The following is a 23,491-nucleotide window of genomic DNA, read 5'->3' as shown; positions in this document are numbered from 1 at the left end:
CGCCTCTTCAACATTCACGCATCCACGCCAATTATTCCGACTTCTGACCTGACCACTTTCAACTTTTTGAAATATAATTCAAATACTTGATCATGCCAAGTTTCCCGCCATCTTTGAACCATCTCAACACACCTTTATCGATTTTATGAACAATGCTTGTCTCAGCACTGCATTCTTTCCTTATTCCTATTCGAACAAGTGTCATACATAATTTTGCCACACGTGAAGAGATCGCATTTTGACTGCATTCAGTCTACTTTCATCCTTCAGGGCTGATACCATGGGCAATTTTAAGCCAACCAAATATCAGTTACATAATAAAATATCTGAACTTTTGAGTAATATATCCAAAATTAAACAAGGTTATTGGATTGAATTCTACTTTTATTTACATATATCTATATATATATATATATATATATATATATATATATATATATATATATATATATATATATATATATATAATAAAACACTTATCTGCACCCCAATGGTGCATAGGGCACTGCATCATATAAACGCAGTGTTATCTTAATCGTTTACACATGAAGGAAAGGTGATCAGCCCTCCGCTTCAGGTACCAGTCCAGGGTAATATTGAATAAATATGACAGTGAAAAAATCACTTATATTTATTTTACCCCCCTTGGGAATCGAACCCGGGACCTCCAGAACGGTAGACGAGGGTGCTGACCATTACACTAAGGAGGCGGACAAAATATATATGATAATATGTGACGCGTTTAGTCTTATTAAGAAATTATCAAACACTCAATGTCTTAATAAGGCAAAACGCGTCACATATTATCATATATCGGTAGTGTAAAGGCAAAGGGGTATATCTGTCTCAGACCAAATTTTACAGGAGAGCAAAAACAAACTTGTGAAATTAAATAACTCATTTGTTTTATGTATTTTTATATGTACATATCTCAATAAAACTAAATAAGTATTGAAACTACAGCTATATCCTTTTGCCAGATTATGGAATACACTATTTTAGACATTTTTGGAACAAACTTAGAAAATAAAAAATCGACAGATATGCCCCTTTGCCATTACACTACCAATATATGTAAATAAACGTAAAATTCAATCCAAAAACCTTGTTTAATTTTGGATACATGTATTACCTAAAAATTTGAAATGGGATTCTACCAACTGTCTGCAGTTACAATAAATAAAATATCTAAAGAGTGAAACTTGAAGGGGATTTTACGAGCTTGTCTCGAGAATTCGGTGTAGGGCAGAGAGTTCGGAGTGGCTGGTGTAGAAAGGTCGGACAAACCTGATGTGTGTGGCGGTGGCGGCCTGGCCGTGCCTCGTCCCTTCTAAGGAGTCTCCGCCTTCGGAGCTCTGCCGCGAGTGCTGGCTCTGCTGGCTGAGCGAGCTCCCGTAGCCGCTAGCCTGGAAATAACACACGTATACTGCAACCACAAATATAGCAATGGAGAGAAGGATGCTTAACCGGATCCACGCGGCTCGCATAACCGTATGTGTTTTCACAAAACATGCCCCATACGCGGCTGACATAAAGCGTATGTGTTTTTACTTTGTAAATTATATTTTTAAACTTAAAAAACGTTCTCCTGAAAAATCTAGTTTTTTGATTTGTGATGTTCTTGAAAGGAGTGAGCAATATGTCTGATTATAATCATAATTATTTATGGACTATCTATAATTATAGATGGATGAAAAAGGTGCCCCACTGGAGGCCTAGAACAGGACGCAGAAGCGTGGATAGGCCGCAGACAAGATGGTTCGATGACATTAGGAAAGTGGTAGGCCTGCTGGAAGAGAGTCACGTCCAACAGACAACTGTGGAAGTCCAAGATGGAGGCCTTTGTTCAATACTGGACACAAGAAGAAGGCTGAAGTAAGTACTGCTACTACTGAATCTTGTACGCACCCAATGATTTTCAATATATTATATCTCCTATTTGACCAGTTAATTTATTTACAACATTTTGAGTATGTCATTAATTTTGAATTAAGCAGCTTTCACTGTATCTCTTTCAAAACGGCTCGGATTTTCTGGAGTGGATTGAAACAAGCCCGTCAGATGAAGAAGAATGTATAGTTACCTTGGAAGACATTTCACCGGAAGTGTTGGAACTATTCCTAGAGTGTCCCTGCAAACAAGCGAGACAGTGACCCGTCACGGCCGAATGCGCTATCACTGGAAGAATAAAAATGAACATAAATAAACTTGTTAGAAAATAAAGATTTTCTAACATTCTATTACAAATTGGTTCAGCATATTTTGTATTTTAGAAGTATTATTAACTTTGTGGTATGGTAAAATAAAAAACAACGTTTTAACTCTGCCTGATTAGCCCACCCTAGCAAAGAAACAGCTAAAAATGATTTTTCCATAAGAACTGCAGTAGTAGTATTTTATAATGGAGGTAATGGAGTTACTAGATGGAAAACCTTTGTGTATCGATCTGTTTTAAAATTCTCTTAATTCTTATTGGTGCACATGTTAAAACTGTCACTTAGAATTGTATAGCTACATAAGGACCATCAGTCCATTTGATCGTTTGAAAATGCCATAACTAGGCAAAACAATTGTCACAATATTACATTTTTATGTGTTTTTGTCAATAAAATACAACTTAGTAGACTCAAAAAATCTGTGTTTGATTTAAAAATTAATACATAAATTAAAATTATCTTAGTTAATTAATTCTCTCCTCATTCGATAAAAACATAGTGAAAATTGGAAAATATTGTTTTTTAATAATGCCTTGCAATAATACACTATTTAATTATCACATATGAAAAAACCTGCCCTTTTTCCAAATAAAATCTTCATTAAAACTTATCAGTCAAAGGGTAAGGTGAGTTTTTAACGCATTAATAGCGGGAATCGCTTAAAAGCGTCTTTTACACACTGTTGGTAGAGAGCGGGAGACGCTTATAAGCGTTCCATTTGCTTACTTTTGGTAGAGCGCAGAGACAAACATTGTACAGATCAGACTTGGATTCGGGGTTGCATGTGATTAGTATACGACCCTAATTGGTATACTAATTTTAGTCAGGGTTGATGAAAAAACTGTCCACCAACAGCCCTTAAGTGTGATGCGCTGCGTTGCGTCGTCGCAGTTTCCACCGCATAGGGTCAACGCGGTGTTAATTTGATTATTAATCATGTGATTGCAAGGTGATCAGAATCTGGAGCTCAAAAGCTTACAGACTCTCGGATTTAGGAATGGATTTAAGAAGGCGTAAAGGGTCGACGCTGTGATGACGCAATGTGGCGCATTGCACTAATGGGCTAGTGTGCAAAGCCAAATAGCCGCAAGTTAAAAACAGTAGTTTAGAGATAAACAAGTTTATAGTTAACTTAAAATGATGCTTAAAAGAAAGGTGTGTTGAGATGGTTTGGACATGTGGAATGTATGATTGAGGAAAGAACGGTTAAACAAATTTATGAGGCGAATGTAGTTGAAAAAAGAAGCAGAGGAAGACTGAGGAAAACCTGGCACAATCAGGTATGTCAAATACTTGAAAGCGGCTGGGTCAGGAGTCTTAATAATCGGCGGGTATGTATGAGGAGATGCATGAACGTGGAAGAGGCGACGAATGTTTGCAAAGACAGAGTGGTGTGGCGTTCTATTCTCTCTGCCTACCCCTGCAGGGAAGCGGCGTGATGGTTAGTTAGTTAGGTTTTTTTTAGGTTAGGTTAGATGGTTAGTCAGTTAGGTTTTACCGCATCCGTCCAGCATGTCGGAGCCGCTCCTCTGGCGCTGCAGGGTGCCCCCCGCGCCCCCCGTGTCCGAGTCCTCGCCGCCCCGGGCGCCCCCCACCTGCTCGCTGCTGCCTGACTCCTGGTACGGCGGCAGCTGGAGCTCCGTCGTGACGATGCTGGTCTGCGTCTGGTGGTTCAGGAGCTCTGCAAACGGAAAGAAATTCAATATAATTCAATGAAAGAAATGTAAGGCTGAACTAGGGGTAATTGAAAATATTTTGTATATTAAAAGCATTGATAACTTTGTGGTACGGTAATAAAACACTCTTTTTTCTTTCTCTCTTTCAATATTTTGCTTTTGAACAAATGTCGAATCGTAATAATTTTATTTTAATGACCGTATGATGGTAGTCATGAATAAGTGTTTATAAAAGTGGTATTACACAAAGTGAATATGAATGAGAAGGAGTGTTTTATAATTGAAAATATTAAGAAAAGTTCTTCAAAGACATGTGGAGCGAATAACTAAAAATGTAATGTAAAGTATGTGGGGAATGTGAGCTCTTCCAGTGTTCTCCTTACAGAACGAGGACAGCCAAAAAATACTTGATCTTATACTCGTATTAGCACCGGATTAATATTTTTGATATCTATTGTATTCTTTCCAGTACCTTTTATTATAACCTGAAATAAAATGTATGCCCACACACAGGCCACGTCGTTGTGGGATCTTTCTTTTGTATTAACACACTATGGACGGGAAAGGTATTTCTACCCGTTCGGTAGAATGATGCTTAAGGACAGGAAGGGTATTTTTACCGTCTGCGCCAAATTTGGAAAAGAAGGAATTATTTAATGTTTTTATATGAATATCATGTAACATTCTCCTTGTTAAGGTCTGAAATACATGTACACAATTATCAAGTCCCGTCATCAGTGGTCCGCAGGCGTAAAAAGACCTCTTCTTCTACTTCTTCTTAAACCCTCTGTCCTCCACTGCTGGATATAGACCTCTTCCTCTTCTTTCCATTTCTTCCGGCCGGTTGCTGCTTGCAGCCAGTTTCTACCCCCCACAGCGACTATGTCGTCGGACCATCTCTTTTGGGGTTTTCCAACACCTCTTTTGATCTCCCAGGGTCTCCATCGTAAAATTCTGTCTTGCAATATGTCCTGCCCGTTACCATTTGAGTTTTTCCACGCGATCCATGATATCCTCTACTTTGGTTCTTTTCCCGGTATCTTCATTTTTTATTTTATCCATCAGACTTAAACCAAGCTTTCCATCGTTCCATGGATCTCTGAGTGCACTTGTAAAAAACACCCTTCCGAAATGTGTAAGAGAGAAAAGAGAACAGGGGGTAGGTGTGTGTGTGAGTGTGATTAAACCACTTCTGTGGTCAACCTCTTGGAAAAAAGTGGGTCAAAAAAGCAACCCTCTTTTTTTCAGTACATAATGAGTTTTTTTAAAATCATATTTTGAAATATAATAAATCGGTATAAAACATAAATAAAATATAGTAGTAAAGAAAAAAAAAGGAAGAATGGATATATCTAGGCTGGTGGGGGAATGAACCGAGCTGGATTCGGGCAAATCACTATAAAAACCGAAGTGGATTCGGGCAAATCACTGTGTCAGCAAAATACCAACCAGAACTGTACTTGGGCAAATCACACCGTGAGTTAATAATAACCAAGTTCCGACTCACCGCTGCCAAACAGCGCGGGCCTCTTCTTGGGCAGGGACCCGAAGCCGGAGCTGCCGGACGCTATCGAGGACCCGCAGTCGTCATCCTTGCCCGTTGGGGCCTCTTGCGGCGGAAGCGCGGGGACCGTGGGGGGAGCGGGCGCAGGCGGCGCCGCGGGGGGCACGGGCGGCGGTGCCGGGGGCTCCTCAAGCGCCGCTGCCGCCGCCAGGTGCTCCGACAGCTGCTTGTGCTTCAGCGACGGAGACGGCCTGAAGAAGAGACATTCCGTTTGAAAATAAACTAATAAACCAACACTTAATTTAAGTTTTATTATTAAACCATATCCGCTCCCTAAGTGGAGCATAGTCCACAAACTGTCTCCAGGTTTTACTGTTGGCTGCCAGCCCCTTTGCATCCTTCCAAGTCAGATCCGCGTCCCAAAGTTGTGAAGAGAACTGCCGACGAATTGTCAGCAGTGGTCGTCCTGGGCGGCGCGAACCTGATGCCTTGTAAAAGAGGCAAGCTTGATGATGGAGGCATGTGGAGTACATGGCCAAGCCAACTGAATCGCCTTTTCTTGACAACAGTTGCGACCAAGATTTGCTGCGTCCTACGCCTTATCTCTTCATTCCTCACAAAGTCAAACCACCGCACTTTAATTTATGTTTTACGTAGTACATTATTATTTATAGATTTGGCGTTTAATTAGTAGAACTCCAATTTAATTTATATACCAAATGTTAAAATCAAACACATATTCATTAAAGACATTCATTTGAAAATGCCATAAGGCGAAACAATTGTCACAAAATTTCTTTTTATGTGTTTTTTAACAATGAAATACAATTTAGTATACTCAAAAAATCAAGGTTTTATTTAACATTTAATATTTAAATGAAAATGGAGATCTACAAATTAAATGCCAAATCTATAAATAAGGATATGACCGTCTGGGCATTAACATGGTTTACAACCTGTTTGGCTGGTCTAAGAGATGTTTGGCTTACACTTTGAAGAGGGGATCACCGGAGAGCATGTTCATGCGTATGCGCAGCTTGAGCGTGCTGTTGTCCTGGCGGCGCCGCGCGTCGTAGCCCTCCAGCAGGCAGCGGCGCGGGGCCTCGCCCGAGCCCGCCAGCTCCGCCAGGTTCACGTCCACGAACCCCAGCTTCTGGTAGGATCTGCCGCCTGCAACACACGGCCAAACACAAATACAAAATACAAGAAATCAGAGATTTCAGAATCATAGAAAATAATAAAGAATGTTTAGTAAATAGTAACCAACCATCAAGCAGAGAAAGCTGATGTACTTCGGACACGTCATGAGAAATGAAAAATATCCTCTTCTCCACCTAATCATAAAAAGAAAGATTGAGGGGCGAAGAACTCAAGGACGCCCAAGGACATCATGGCTGAAAAACCTACGACAATGGTTTGGCAGAAGCACCAAATCTCTGTTCCGAGCTGCAGCATCAAAAGTGAAGATAGCCATGATGTTCGCCGATCTTCGTTACAAGTGGCACAGAAAGAAGAAGAAGTAAATAGTATGGTGCCTCAACCGGCCCCCACTAGCGTGGACGGATGTGACGCGAGCGGCGTCCAGGGAGCGAGGCAGCATGGACGGGTACACCGCGGATGAGCGTGACGTCACCGCGCCATCGCGGGCGAGGGTGACGTCACCACGCGAAGAACGACATTGAATCTTTAAAAGGACTGACGACAAAGGATTCATCATCTTTCGCCCCTAGCCGCCGGAGCGACCAGATCTATATTCAGTTACCATTTTACCACATAGTCGTTCCAATAAACTATGTAAAGGTGGAGACTGATCGGAGCATTTCGTTGTAACGTAACATGTTATGATGCGAGCATTCAGGCAGTCAGTACAGCGAGCCGAGCGCTCCATCCATATTTTCGGATGCTCGCCGCGAGCAATGTTACGACGTTATGTTCGGATGTTATGACTGACGAAATGCTCCGGTCAGTCACCACCTTTACATTTAAAAGTGCAACGTAATCAGTGATCAATTCTTTTTTCATAAATATAAACATAGTAATAAGCATTCCATACCATTGTAAATATTGCAGAATTAAATGTGAGATCAAGTAAGTGATTAATTCATTAATTTAATTTCCATCCTTATGTAAACGCAGCTTCTGAGGAGCAATGAGTGGAGGTTTAGGACCGCACTGAAATCCGTACAATCTACCTGTCCCCACAATAGTATTGTTTTGTTTAAAGATGGCAAAAGAGTTTGGCATCGCTTTTTGATCTGCTCAAGACCTTAGAGTGAAGGAATTTGCCAAAAAAACAGATTTGTGGGCAAACAACCCATGGATCTTGCACCACGATAATGCAACGTCGCACAATGCCATCGTTATTCATGACCATTTTGCTAAAAACGGAACGAATACCATCCAACAACCACCGAATTCACCTGTTTGGCTCTCTGTGACTTTTTACTATTCGGTCGATCCAAGAAACTGCTCCAGGAACGTGTTACAGCATCCGAGTTGGGGTTGTGGAAAAATCGAAGATGGCTCCGATGGCCTTACCGCAAACCGATTATAAAAAATGTTTTGAGGATTGGATCAAGCGCTAGCATAAGTGCGTTGCAGTCAATGGGGAGTACTTTGAAGGGGAAAATTTCGATTTTGATGAATAATCTTGTATTTTTAATTTTCTGAATAAATTATTTTGATCAAGGTGGTATTACTATTAGGAATTGATGTAAGACCAATCATGAAGTGTGCGGTGGAGACAAGAGCCGACTCAACCGGAATCAAAAAACTACTCTGCACATTGGAAATGAAATTCATAATGGCTCCCTTACGTTGCACGGCCAACCCCAAGATAGGTGACTTCCGGGCAGACCACCAAAGAGACTTCATACCATAGTGTGTATTTTATTATACTGAATACCCACGGACGGGTTGACAGAATCGAAGTATAAATATAATTATTTATTTAAAAAAAATCATTCTTAAAATTAAAAGGGTGTGCCTCATAAGGAGGAATAAATATTTTTTGGTACAAGAGGTGGGTTTGCTAACCTTTGGACTCTTTCCGGACGGATATCCTGAGGACGGAGGGGTCCAGGACTCCGGTGGAGGCGTTGGCGGACATCTTGCACAGGAACTGGAAGGTGGCGTTCCATTTCACTGTGTGGTTCTTCACCTCCTCCCTGCAACAAGGAAACACAACAGTTAATAAAATGTGTTTATTGATTTGGCGTTTAATTTGTAGAACTCCATTTTGAGTTATGTATTAATTTTTAAATCAAACACAGATTTTTTTAAACAATTCGCTCAGCTCACTCCTTTCAAGAACGTCATAAATCAAAAAACTTGATCTTTCAGGAGAATGTTTTTAATGTTTAAAAATATAACACAATGTTTAAAAATAAATATCAAGCCACTTATTGAACTTTTTACAGTGCACCAGATCTTTTTAGGTAAAACCTGAAGGTTTTTTCTCCATTTGAAAAATATTTAGTACATTTAAAAAAAATAATTAAACAATACCGTTTCTTCAAAATGCAAAAATAACATTTTCTGCCATGTAGCGGGTGAATATTAAGTTAAAAATATGCCTCTTTTGCTGGGATATAGTACATTTTCTGGGCATTCGGAAAACATGCACAACTGAAAATTGACAATTTTTTATTTATGACGTTCTTGAAAGGAGTGAGCGAATTGTCACAATATTAATTTTTATGTGTTTTTTAGATAAAATACAACTTAGTAGACTCAAATAATCTGTGTTTGATTTGAAAATTAATACATAAGTTAGTAAAATGACTCAACTGCAATCAGTGTCAAACGCAGCGAGACTGCTTTTTGGAATTTCTGAATTCAGTCACATCACCCTACTACCGTAGAACGGGGCTACTTGAACATTGATGTGTTACTTGAGCCCAATACAAAACAATGATTTAAATCTGTATTTGGTCTACAATAATGAACGTATCGTGACAATAAGTGTCATCTGTCAGGGAAACAATGAATCATGTCGATACATTTATTCTTGTAGACCAAATACAGATCTATTTTTTTTGTACTGGGTTCAAGTAACACATCAAAGTTCAAGTAGCCCCATTTTATGGTGCTTCGCAAACTGCACTGATTTCACTTTCCCGAAAGGGTTGAGCATAAACTCTGCCTACTCATGTATAAATAAATCAATACATAATATGGCTCCAGAGTATCTAAACGACATGTGTATTCCAGGTGAATTGGTTGATAGACGTCTCATGCTTCGATCAGCTACAACAACCACAATGGGCAAAGTGACCTTGAAATGTACATTATCGTAAAGTGTACAATGATAAGAAAAACTCACAATTTACCAAAAATGTTTACTAAAGATATTTTTTTTAGTACGAAATGGAATATAATCAAAACATAGCAACCATTATAATTGTGGATCGCAGATAGCATTAAAAAAAAAACATATGGCTGCCGCACAACGACTTTCAATGGAGCGATTTCCAATTTTGTTGCCGAATATTATACTAATTACACGTAATATAAAGTGATCGCATAAACGATCGACTATAAATCACCTAACCTAAAAATAAAGAGATACTAATACATATAAATACTCAATAACCATAACGAGGTGTTCTTTGGAAGAGGCCTTACGAAGAGACCTCTTCCTTGTACTTAGTGTCATACAATAGTCAAGAGTGATCACCTTGCCTTCATATCAGTAACGATCAAGATAACACTGCGTCAATACGACGCAGTGCCCTATGCACCATTGGGTGTGAAGAAAATAAGTCATGATAATGAATGGGTAAGACTTTGACTCTGAATCACCTAACATAACGGAATAATTAAAATAAAAGAAGTCACATAATAAAAAATTAATAACCTAAAAAATAAAAATAAATAGATACCTCATCTAAATAGTGTCTGGTCGTGGTCCCGTGGTTAGTGTCGAGGATTCTTGAGTCAGAGTTTCTCAGTTTGAACCCACTCTACCACACATTTTGATACTTATTTCTAATGAGCCGCTTAGGCTCAAAAGAAATAGTATGTAATTGACGTATTTTTTGTAAATAATAAAAACAAATGCTTCTCTTTCCTCTGAAATAAATAACGAGATGATCAGCCGATGCAAGTAACGACCAAGCACTGCGTCAATACGATGCAGTGCCCTATGCACCATTGGATGCGGATAAGGGGTTAGAGAAAAGAAGTCACGCATCAAAAATGGACGCGTAAATGATCGATTATTTAAACCTAACCTTAAATTAAATAGATACCTTAATACCTAACGTATATGGAGAGGCCGTTCCACCTCAAATATTTTTTGTACTATTTTTTTAAATTACCTATAACGTCCAAGTGACTGATATCTAGCCACGGCTTATGCAACACCGCTTATCATGTCCCTACTCAGGCTTCAACTTTATAAGTTTCATAGCCTCTAAATGCCTACTCGTGGGCGGATTTATTCTTTATGTTTAAAGTAGTACTAATTATAATTTCTTGTAATTCATGAGTAAAAATTCTAGGCAAACATTCGATAAATTAGATAGGTACCCTGATACCTAACGTATATGGAGAGACGTTCGGTCTCACATATCTTGTACTAAGTACTCACGCACTTATAATACGAGGAAAAATTAGATATTAAAAATAGGGCCGCTCAGAAAGCGACGATCCCCCTAACCGTCCGACACGAAGTCGTCCGGCGAACGGTCATCGATGGCCAATGGTCAGCTTGTAAAGCCGACCAGAGACCTGCCTCACGCTCAGGGAACCGCACCACGTCTCCTCATCGCGGTATGTCACTCTGGTAGAGTGTACACGTTACGAGGGAGGAAGTACTACAGAAATGATCCTGTGAAGTACAGTCCTACCGATGCTCTGTCTCGCCGCGGTATATATGGTCGGCCGGCGCGCTTCTGCGAGCGTGTTGCGAACGCATGTGGCGTTATCTAGCGGCGGAGGATTGAACTGCGGAAGAATGGCGCTACGCGTTTGCTGTTTATCGTTAGGAATTTCGCTCTTGTAGATGCTAATTATATACGTAAATGTATTAAATACGTGAAAACGATTTGCGTAAGCTATAGCAAGATTATAAAACAACTACGACATTAAAAAAATGCAAAAAACGTATATATTAGATGAATAAAAAAACGTATACTAATATCAAAATCATGGTATGGTCTAATTTGCCATTAGATTTTCTCTTAATATTAATAATATTAAATTAACTAAAAGACAAAGCAATGACGCTGCTTACCGAAAGGGCAGGCAGAGAGAATAGAACGCCACACCAATATGTCTTTGCAAACAATATTCGTCTTTTCTATATCCATGCATCTCTTCGTAGATACCCACCCGTCTTGACCTGACCATTTTCAAGTATTTGAAATACTTGATCATGCCAAGGTTTCCTTGGTATTCCTCTGCTTCTATTACCAACGACATTCGCCTCATAAATTTTCTTTACTATTCTTTCTTCACTCATTCGATTCACATGCCCGAACCATCTCAACACACCTTTCTTAATTTTCACAATAATGGTTATCTCGCCGTGCATTCTTTCCTTATATTATTCGAACATCTCTCATCATTAATCGTTTTGCCGCACATTCATCTGAGAGATTTCGATCTTTAAAATAATAATTTTAATTATACTATATAACGGTAAGTACGTCTTTAAAAACGCGAATTTAACTAATTTTACTCGAATAATTATATATTACCATTGATAAAAAAAAGTCTGAGCATAAATCTGTTTTAAAAACGAATGCATTTACGTGGGAACCAATTAAGAATGAGAATAATAAAACAATACACAAAGAATAGTTAGAGATATCTTTCATTATAAATTAGAACGGTAGCCAAAAATGATATTAATATTATTAACTAACATAGTATTCTTCTCCGTCTTATTCCTCATTAATGAGGGTTGTGACCCTTGTCGAAGCAAAGCTCATATAGTGCATACTAATTTGTCAACTTTTTTCATTTTTTTTCTATTAAAATCAAATATGTGTAGTTTATTTTAGTACTTTTAATATATTTGTATTTCTGATATCTATTGTATTCTTTCCCTTTACTATGACCTAAAATAAAATGTATACCCGCACACAGACCATGCCTTTGTGGGATCTTTTTGTAGTTAATAATAATAATAATTTGGATAATTTATATAGCGCCATTTTCGTAAAATACTACCTCAAGGGCGCTTATAAAGACATGGATATTAATAATAATAATAGAATGATGATGATAATGATGTACAAACAATTAAATGGATTAAAATGTCGTCAATTGGTCTCAGGTTATCGAGTCTGGAGCGGGAAAAAGGTGAGCTGACAAATTAAAACGCCTTCCCCTCGATCCCATGGGCTGGAGAATGGCCAAGGTGTTGGGCAGGACGCCTTCCTGAGCGATGGTCGTCATATTTTTTGTACTTTACTTGTAATTATAATACATATATGTATTGTGAAATGCAAAAAAAACTGCGCTTCACGCAGCGCTTCAACCACCGAGGTGCCTGCTGCTGCCTTAACTTGATCGGTCCATCGTGTGGAGGATCTTCCTCTTCCTCTTCAGGCTACCGATACAACCAATCGTTCCAGGCTATCCTCGTTGCCACGCGCATCGTGTCCAAAGAACTGGAGAATCCTTCGTGTAACGACATTGGTATTGGTAACAAAAAACGCGCCAAGAATGTCAGAAATAAAGACTCTAAAGGTACAGATACATATGCTACTGTATTGGTCCGCAACGGGAGCGCTATGGGACCAATTCCAGAACGCTGAGGTCCTATTGTCAGGAATGGAAGGCGGACTCGCGTCAATAATACGCACTGGATGCAATAACTTTATTATTCTAAGTTGATATTGCGTAAGCTTGCAACTTTTGACTACCGCAACAAGTGGCGTGAATCGCTTCTAGATAACTGCCCTTAACTGTCCCTGGTGTTACAGTGGGTGGCAGGTTTATATATCTATCCATAGGACACTAATTAAACATGGTCACAAGATAACTTGCACGTAGCTACAAGTGGAATTCCACCTGTTACAGAATCAATATTATGTCGGTTATCAGTCTATGGGATATTTATGTACTAAATTCTAAGGCGAATGGCAGGTCCATTACATACTGATGCGTAAGGCAATGCAGATACTTGACGAAAATTCTGTGCGTACTCTGCGAAGCGATGACACCCATAGACATGGCCCCCACGGGCCGCGAACCTTGGCTTTCACACTCGCGCCGCAAGCGGGACGAGGTCGCGCAAGGCCGCCCGCACTGGTGACAAAAGTGCCCACAAAACGCACACAACGAGCAGAAAGAGTCAGAGCATCGCAAGGACAGCGGAAGTCTGAACGAGCAGACGGGTGACACACTTTGCGGAGTGTCCCGAGTTATCGGTCCCGAGAAGGAGAAGAAATTCAGTAAAGCATAAAGAATGAGCAAAAAAGTGGTAGCGTATAGTATGAAGAGGAAATTGTCCTCGTCTGGATAGAATGCACCTTTTTAAAATGAAGTGTTTACAGAAGTGTTACACGACGGTACACACGTGCTTTTTTTTATTTCATATATTGTTATCATTCATATCGTGGTGTGTCCCTATTTTCACATAATTTGTCTTTGACCTTAAGTTTTGATCTTTCCCTTTTCCCCCTTTCCTCCCTCCCGTCCCTCTTCTAGGTGTTTATATTAAATTACAAATGTGAAATTTTGTAACTGGAATGGTACAAATATCTATTTTGTGTTACTCGGTAATGTAAATTTATTTATGTAGCTATTCTGAAAATTTTCCGAATCAAATAAAACAGAATAAAAATAAAATATCTCAACTTTTGACATAGTGAAAGTTTTATTAATTTCATTAATTGATTCGGCAGTTATCTGTAGTAAAATCGGTCCATTTTTTATTTAAGTTTTACTTGGTGAATATCACTATTTCTTAAAATCTATTGTGACACGTGTTGGGATACGGTGTTTGAAAATGATGCTGAATGCATCGAAAGACGTGTCATAATAGATTTTAAGAAATAGTGGTACAGTATTTGCTAAGTAAAGCTTAAATTAAAAATGAGAAATTTATTAATTGTTTCGATTATTTTTTATTATTTTGTTACTACTACTACCATTACGTCGTTTACCGTTTTCAGGGGTAGGCAGAGAGGATGGAACGCTACACTCTTCTGTCCTGCCATCCACTCCTAGCTTCCTTCACATCCATACATCTAGGTATATATGCCCTCCGATTGCACAGACTTTTGACATTTATTTATTATTAATTATTTTGTTTGTAAATAAAAATAAGACTTGAACTGGCAGAAACACCCTCTCACTGGGTGACTTTTAAATAAATATATGGGTATATAAAAATTAAATAAAAACTTTTGAGAAAAGTCGGCTTATATTTTTATAATTGGGTCCCTAACTCAATAGCTAAATAGCTCGCTGTCCCTACTCATCCGACGAAAGATTCACAGTTCAAATGATCGGGTCTTAGCGAACGGATCCACTGATCCGGATCTTACCACCTCTAATGCACAGACATTTCGGCTGTCCAAACTTAAAACAGTAGAATCTACTTAGTCCAAAAATGCAAAAAAACATACTACAAAAAATTGTCCCTTACTGTGTTTTGAGCTTGGACAGCCTATTTGGTGTGGGTATGTCCAATTTTTGAAAGGGAAAGATTTAAATTAAAAACTCAATGTGCAAAAGAGGGTATTCAATTGGCAAAAATTGATGAGGCGATGGTGTGATTTATTTGATGAGGTGATTTATTTGGAAAATGTGACAAGAAGAATAAGACTAATAAATGAGCTATGTGACGAATCTGGATCGATGTAATATATTGAATCCATTGTGTACATTGTATTGTTGTACCTTTTTTGCTTTTCTAAAGTTTTTTTTAAGGATTAACTTTATTCATTTATTGTGAACCATACATCCATTATCATTTTTAAGAGATATGAACTAAATATGCTTTAAATCCTTGTACATAAAAGGCAAGGAAAATTTTGTAATGCAAGTAATAAATTTTTTTTAATGCACTGACATTGTGGGCTTATCGCCGCAGCGGAAACTGCAATATCTCCCTTTGCGCTGTACCGGAAAATGATACGAGTTATTTGTGACAAATGCGTCATTTTTATAACATGGATCTAGATATCCGTTGTTGGATCCATATTACATCTGCTTTGCACGTATGGGTAGATAACGGTACAGTAAAACCTCGATATAGTGGACTAATTGGGGGAAGGAGGTGTCCGTTAAAGCCGAAAGTCCGTTATATAAAAACAGATCAAAAATAAACAATATAAAAAATAATAACACATATTTAAATACAAATAAACAATAAAAAAGAACAAATTTACTGTTTTTTTTTCAATTAAAAGATAAATATTTGTGTTTTCATTATTTACACAAATATTTCGATTTCATCCTATTTCTGTGAGCCTAAGCGGCTCATTATTAGAAATAGGTATCAAATTGTGGTAGAGTGGGTTCGAACCGAGAAACTCTGACTTAAGAGTCCGCGACACTAACCACGGGACCACAACCCGACACATATTTAATCTCTTAATTTCTATTTATTCTCTTCGGACACTCTTCGTGAAGTGACGTTGCTGTTTGATATCGACGCGCTTGCTTTCGGTAATCCTGCTTCGAAAAAGGAATCATGTTTGCACTTATGAAGTTTGCTGTTTTTTTTATATAATTAATTACCATATATAAAATTATGAAAATGCGTAAAATATGGTTGAGTATGACGTGATTATCATGGCCGCTAGAAATTGTTTACAGCAGCGAGACTTGAATTTAAGCACGTATAATATTGACAGGAGGTTTTTATTTCTTCAACATTTGATCGGATTTTTAGAGGTAGTATTTTACAAAAATGGCGGTATATAAATTATCCAAATTATTACTATACCCACGTTCTTTCCTCAGCTACCGTTCTGGAGGTCCCGGATTCGATTCCCAGGGAGGGGTCAAATAAGTGATGTTTTCAATCTAAAATTTATTCAATATTACCCTGGACTGGACCTGAAGCGGAGGGCTGATCACCTTTCCTTCGTGTGCTAACGATCAAGATAACACTGCGTTTATATGATGCAGTGCCCTATGCACCATCGGGGTGCGGGTCTTCGCGGGTCTTGTTCGAACCCTTATGGTTCGAAGAAGACCCGCGTTCTTAAAAGTTGAAGACGACTATTTACGCCTAAACGGTATCCAAGAGGTATTTCCAGATTATTTGACCTACCCTTCGGGAAAACGAATCCCGCAGGTATCGAGTCAATATTCTGTTATTAATCCAGGCGTACCTTCTGGGTAGACTTATCCCTGTCATTGAATTTAAATCCTACCCAAGGAAGCCGAAAAGCCTGCTAAAAATAACAAGGCGACCTTTTCAGACCCGAATTATCGCGAATAGGTAAATAGGTAAGTTTGTCTAGCATAAACAGCAATTTTTTTATCACATAAAAGAGCGTCTGCAGTAGCAGGCTCTCTTGTCTGGAGCTGTTTATCTTCGCATTTGATGATAATCCAGAATCCAGAATCCCAAACAGTTTCCATCATAACTGAAGACTTTATGTATTAAATATCAAATCAATCACTGATTTTTTGAGTATATTAAGTTGTATTTTATTTACAACATTTTGAGTGTGTCCAAATACATGTTCACAAATCTGGATTATCTCCAAGTATAGGAGTTATTTTTCATATGATTATTTAACATCGCATCAAAGATGTAAAGTGACAACTTAAACCAGCCTATGACGGTCGTCATCCCCGTAAATGCCCAGACTTCCATATTATTCTTCTTCTTTGATGAGATGTCAAAAAATTGTATTTTATTGGTAAAAAAACACATAAAATCAATTTTGCGTCAATTTTATGGCATTTTCAGGCGAATGTTGTTTGAAAATGCCATAACTAGGCGAAACAACTGTCACAAAATGCATTTTTATGTGTTTATTAAACAATAAAATAAAACTCAGTAGACTAAAAAAATCGCAATTAAAAGAACGCAGTGCTGTTGATCAAACGCCAGTAGTTGAATGACACTAATAATCAGCGTTGCCAATTCCAATTTTCAGAATCACCCTAAAATCTAGGTAATTTCCCCAAATTGGGGAAAAACAAAGTCCCGATTCCCCACATACTTATCCCATGGAAATAAACAAGTTTTCATAAAAAAAATCGACAATTTTTGTTAATTTTTTAAAATATTAACGCTCTAATTAGGCTTTTACTCAAAATACATAGTAATTAAAAATACATTTGGTACGTAATAAAATATGTGAGAAAGTACTGCCTAAAAAAACAGCTAACATATATATTTAGTTAGAAAGTACACAAACAGAATTATTAATACTCTTAACTTATTATTTCGTAGCATAAACAATTATGTAGAACACATAAAAAAATTATACTAAAAGAGAACACACAAACAATATACCGTAGAACGGGACTACTTGAACTTTGATGTGTTACTTGAGCCCAGTACATTTTTTTTATTTAGATCTGTATTTGGTCTACAATAATGAACGTATCAACATGATTCATTGTTTCCCTGACAGGTGACACTTATTGTCACGATACGTTCATTATTGTAGACCAAATACAGTTTTTTTGTACTGGTCTTAAGTAACACACCAAAGTTCAAGTACTTTCAAAACATTATTATATTAATAAAAGGCCAAATGTTAAAATCCCCGCATTTTCCCCACACAGTGTCAATTCCCACAAATTCCCAAATCGAGTTTTCCCCAAAGATTGGCAACCCTGCTAATAATACAAGAAGCCGTCGCGACGGTGATAATGCTCTTAAACGGTCGTAATTCTCAGCAATTAAAGGTCAAATCAATATCCTTGTGTCACCGAGTGTACCTACTACCTATCTTGCAAATATTTTGAGGGCGCACGGCGATCTAGCGGCCAGACGAAAAAATGCGATTTGACGTACGTGTGTATTTTCCATTATGATATTTTATTTGTTGTTTCGGGATTGTAATTAAAAAAACAAGTATTTTCATTTCGAATTTCCTTTATCGCTCACTCCTTTCAACAAAGTAATATTTTTAAAAAAATTGATTTTTCAGGAGATCGTTTTTAAAGTTTAAAAATATAATAAAATGTATCAAAAATAAATATCAAGCCACTTATTGAAGTTTTTTTAAATTTGTAACAGATTTTTTTAGGTAACACCTGAATGTTTTTTCTCCATTTGAAAAATATTTAGTATATTTAAAAAAAAAAAAACAACACATTTTCTTCAAAATGCAAAAACAACACTTTCTGCCCTGTAGCGGGTAAATGTTAAGTAAAAAATATGCCACTTTTGCTGGGATATAGTACATTTTCTGGGCATTCCGAAAACATGCACAACTGAAAATAGACGATTTTTGATGTATGACGTTGTTGAAAGGAGTGAACGTAAGATATCGAATTTCTATATTAACCATCACAATCAAAGATGGATTGACAGCTGGGAATCGACATCGCAGGAGGCTAATCCCTCTTAAAAACAGGCCACAAGGCCTACTACATCAATCAGAAGAAGAAGAAGATTCTCCCGCAAAATCATCGCCATTTTGTATTATTTAAAGCGGCGTGGAGGGTCGTGAAGTTATACCTTGATATGATTCTGAGATATGATTCTGAGAATCACTCCACGTTATGCCAGCTGAAGGTTGAATAGGAATAATTGAAGTAAAGAAAAGATAACAGATAAGAGTAATAATAGAAAAGGCATAAAATAATTATTGCAATTTAAATATATGTAAAAGATAACGCTATCTGAGGTTCAATCCGACGTTCCTACGGTACAGTTGGTAATAATTCTGGCCATATTTATGAAAACAATGACGCTTTATATACTTAGATAAGAAACGAAATTATAAGATAAGACTTTTGAAATTTGTTCTAAGGTAGGAAAATTATTCTAAATTCAAAAATAATTTGGTATGACAACTCTCAAGGTGTTAAACGGGGATGTGTAATGTCACCGTGGCTGTTAAATCTATACACGACCTTACTCTTAGCTCTAAGAGACTTTAAGAGAGGATATCGTAACAAAATTTTAATGGAATGCCCCCCTCCTTCCTTTTTTTTGGTATGACTTATTAACATTTGAAGATTGGTGTGGCGTTCTATTCTCTCTGCCTTCTCCGGCGGGGAAGTAGCAAGATGATCAGTAAGTTAATTAATTATAAAAATAAAACACTCGTGTAACGCCACTTTTCAGTTAATAAATGTAAACACAACTAGTTTCAAGAAATACAGACGTTCTCATCAAGAGGTAAAAAAAAGGGTACAAAGTTTGTGTTTTCACCTGTTGGTGAGAACATCGATGGTTCTCGAAAATGGTCGTGTTTACTTACATTAATAAACTCAAAAGTGGTCTTATACAAGTATTTCAATTTTATAAACATTTTTTATAACCTTATTTTTAACCACTCTATTATTGGTACACATCCACTTTCAAAACACAATACAAACGTACAAAGTTTGTTTTCTCACCTGTTGATGAGAACATCGAAAGTTCTCGAAAATGGTCGCGTTTACTTACGTTAATAAACTCAAAAGTGTCTTTTACAATTATTAAAAGTTTTATTAAAAACAATATAACTTTATTTTTAATCAATCTATTTTTGGTACTTTTTTTACTTGTTATGTAAGAATAGTATAAAAAATCCCTAAAAATGATAAGTGCTTGTTGAAATCAGTTAGAAAAAAGCTGGGGGTCGAAAACGACACGTGGTCGTTTGGACCCCCCACGTGACTTAAAAAGGTTAAGGTTAAGGCTGAGGTCACCGCTGTCGTCGTGTAATTAATGTTTAAAACGATGTAGCATCGAAAAATGATGTAAAAAACCTGTAATGTGTAAAAAAAAGCAGTTCGAATTGTTCTTATTACTTCATAATAGAGAAGGGCGATCGAATTAAATAACTTCTTCGCAAGAAGTCTAAATCAATTCGGTTAATTCATAATTGGGAAGGTCCTGACCAAAACGTTACATTTCGATTAAAAATGATTTTAAGTTATCAGGAATCCTAGCTTGTAAAATTGTTACGTTTTGGTGCGATTTAATGATTTCATACTGGTTTAACACAGGATTGGTCACGTTTTGTAGCAACTTTAATTAAGTTTCGATAGAATACAGCAATCAGAACAAATTTGCATTTAGAGGATTTTTTTGTGTCAAAAAATATAGAATATACGAGTATATCGGAATTTGATTTTTTTAAAGAATATTGTAAATATTCTTATATTTTAATATTATAAAACTGGTAAATAAAAAAAAATATTATCTTATTTTTTTACTCCTTACCTACCAATAATTATTTACCACAAAGTAAACAATGCTTTTATATATTATTAAAAAAAGCTGAAAAGAAATATAAACCGAAAAAAATTAAGGAATATCATATTTATTGTAACTGCAGACAGTTGGTAGAATTCCACATTGAATTGTTTGGTAATATATCCAAAATTCAACACGGATATTGGATTGAATTCTTCTTTTATTTACATATATATCATCATATGTGACGTGTTTCGTCTTATTAAGACATTATCAAACACTCATAAGAGTGTTTGATAATGTCTTAATAAGACGAAACGCGTCACGTATCATCATATACATGTAAATAAAGTAGAATTCAATCCAATAACCGTGTTCGATTTTGGATATATTACCTAACGATTCAACGAATATCATCCCAAACGAGTAACCGAAAAGCATAGAGTCGCCCATCAGTCACATCTCTATATTGTGAGCATTTTTTTGTTAGTTGGGAGTATGTAGGTGTGTAAAAAATAGGTACAAAAAATAGTGCTGTGACGTCAAAACAATTATTATTATGACGTCGTTTGTTTGGCCGAATCCCCAAAACTGACGATAACAAGCCAGTTTTTTTTTCTTCTCATCTCCCGTTCAAGCTAGCTTAACTCGCCGTGTTGTTAATTTATTGATCCGCTGCCACATCCGGGGGAGAATTTTTACGTTTTTGAACATTTTTTTAAAAGCGGAAATATGGAAAACAAAGTAATTAGTGTGGGTGTTGAGATTTTATATATTTAGACAGTTAGTTTTTCAATTTATATATAGTTTTTATCCGTCTAAATTTCCATAACTGAGGGTTGTGACCCTTGTGGAAGCAATGACTCTTCTCCAGTTATCCCTAGACTGCGCTGCACGTAGCGCTCCTCCGCATATATTCCTCTTCCGTTCTTATGTTCTTACTATTATTACTTATTATTATTACTTTGTTAAAATATAGTCTTTTTACTGTTTTAACGTTTAACAAAATGGAAGTCTGGGCATTTACGGGGCTGACGACCGTCATAGGCTGGTTTAAGTGATCACTTTATTACACACGTGTAACATTCACTAAGTCTACCCATTATTGACAACCACACCACTCAAATTCTTGGAAGTTCTAAATATATATATGAACCAATTTTGAAACATGGTTCTTGAATCACTAGGACTTCACTAGAGACATCCATTGAGACTTATATTATTGAGACATATTCTTCTTCATCTTCGATGAGATGTCAAAAAAATATATAAAAAATCACTCATTTATATTTGACCCCCCCCCCCTTCTTTGAGGGCTTCTGTATTTCCAATCCGCGATCATCTCATGTACATATCGTAGTAGTACAGGAGAAAGTGACCAACTACCAAAACGTAAAATGTTCAGGAGGGCCATTTAAGTCACTTTTGCTTGGCAAGAAAATAAACATCAATCCAGATAGTCATTTTTAACAAGTCAATATATTATACTTCCAAGTTTAAAATCCTTTGGGATTTTTCAGGGCAATATTAAGCTATCATCATCATCATCATCTTCTAAAGGCAGCGCCTTGTTGTGTCAGCCACTTGTCTCTGTCAGTCGCCATCCTCTTGAGCTGCGAATAGGAGGAGACGTCCATGAGCCGCTTCAAATCCTGGAAGTATGAAGTTCTTGGGCGGCCTCTTGTTCGTTTTCCCAAGATTCTTCCTTCAAAGATGTTGCTAAGAAAGGTGCTATGTCTAATTGAGTGCCCTATTAGCTTGGCCTTCCTCTTCAAAATATGATTTATAAGCTCTCTTCTTTCTTTTACGTCCTGCAACACCTTTTCGTTGGACTTCCTTACGACCCATGATGTTTTGGTCATCTTCCTCCAAACCCACATCTCAAATGCTTCAAGCCGGTCTTTTTCGTACTTTTGGATGGTCCAGGTTTCACACCCATACAACAAAACACTCCAAACAAAAGCCTTTATGAATCCTTTTCTTACTTCAATTTTTAAATGTTTGTTTGATAGGAGGCTGTACTTTTTCATAAAAGTTTGCTTGGCTAGCGTTATCCTCTTTTTTATGTCTAGGGTACATTTATTGTTATATGTTAGCGTGCTACCCAGATAACAGAATTGATCCAACTGTTGGATATTAAGCTAGTAAGATATCAAATAGTCAGTGATCACGTTTTTGTAAAACAATGCACTTGGTCTCTTTCTCCTGTATGATTACGATATTGTGTCTACGAATGCGTCCATTATCTAGAAGGCACTGCCGGGAGTTGCTCGTTATATCAAGCCCCTGTTGGCGAGACGGAGGCAAGTCACAAACCCGTGACTTGTAACCCGACCGGTCGGGTGGGGCTATAAAACGCGGCATAACCGCCCCGGGCCGTTGACGAGCGGTCATCCAAAAACGCACGAATTATCTTATCCCACTTACGAAGCGAGCACTGCGATGGCATCAGATCTTACAGCAGGCGTTTGCCCGTATATGATGGTAATGATAATGTCCACGCCACGTCAACTATTGATAAGAAAGAAATTTGCTGTTTTAAAAAATATATATTTTTGCCTGTTTTGCACTCAACATGCTACGAAGAAAACAGAAAATAATATTTTTAAATAAAGTTTTAACTGGTTAACAACACTATTTCTCAAAATTTAATTTACTTGGTTTATTAAAAAAAATGTAAAACGAACTCTCTAAACACAAGAATCTACTTTATTAGAGAGGTAGAAACGTTATATTTGAAATGTTTTGTATACTTACTAACTACTTTGTATTATTTAAATATGTATTTTGTAAAAAAAAACTCAAT

The 23,491-nt window shown here is 37.2% G+C and overlaps 1 protein-coding gene and 1 non-coding gene across 4 annotated transcripts in view; both read right to left on the bottom strand.

The window, feature by feature from the left end:
• LOC148299602 (uncharacterized) overlaps window positions 1-23,491 on the bottom strand; it is a 111,088-nt gene that overhangs the window by 26,326 nt on the left and 61,271 nt on the right. For all 3 annotated transcript variants that reach the window (XM_088275914.1, XM_088275915.1, XM_088275916.1), the window contains exons 3-8: window positions 8,433-8,563; window positions 6,386-6,566; window positions 5,400-5,647; window positions 3,715-3,897; window positions 2,084-2,178; window positions 1,288-1,406 (exon numbers count right to left, since the gene is read on the bottom strand). In XM_088275914.1, the coding sequence (XP_088132040.1) occupies window positions 1,288-1,406; window positions 2,084-2,178; window positions 3,715-3,897; window positions 5,400-5,647; window positions 6,386-6,566; window positions 8,433-8,563 (957 nt within the window). The remainder of the gene's footprint in view (window positions 1-1,287; window positions 1,407-2,083; window positions 2,179-3,714; window positions 3,898-5,399; window positions 5,648-6,385; window positions 6,567-8,432; window positions 8,564-23,491) is intronic.
• LOC148299603 (small nucleolar RNA U3) lies at window positions 11,030-11,246 on the bottom strand. Its single transcript, XR_015839059.1, has one exon. It is a non-coding gene; the product is annotated as a small nucleolar RNA U3 (small nucleolar RNA).

This window comes from Brachycentrus maculatus, unplaced genomic scaffold (assembly GCF_059751285.1).
Source record: "Brachycentrus maculatus isolate JH-2025_06_01 unplaced genomic scaffold, ASM5975128v1 h1tg001056l, whole genome shotgun sequence".
Lineage (NCBI taxonomy): Eukaryota > Metazoa > Arthropoda > Insecta > Trichoptera > Brachycentridae > Brachycentrus > Brachycentrus maculatus.
Note: the sequence above shows the minus strand (reverse complement) of the source record. Positions and strands in the feature narration are given on the sequence as shown.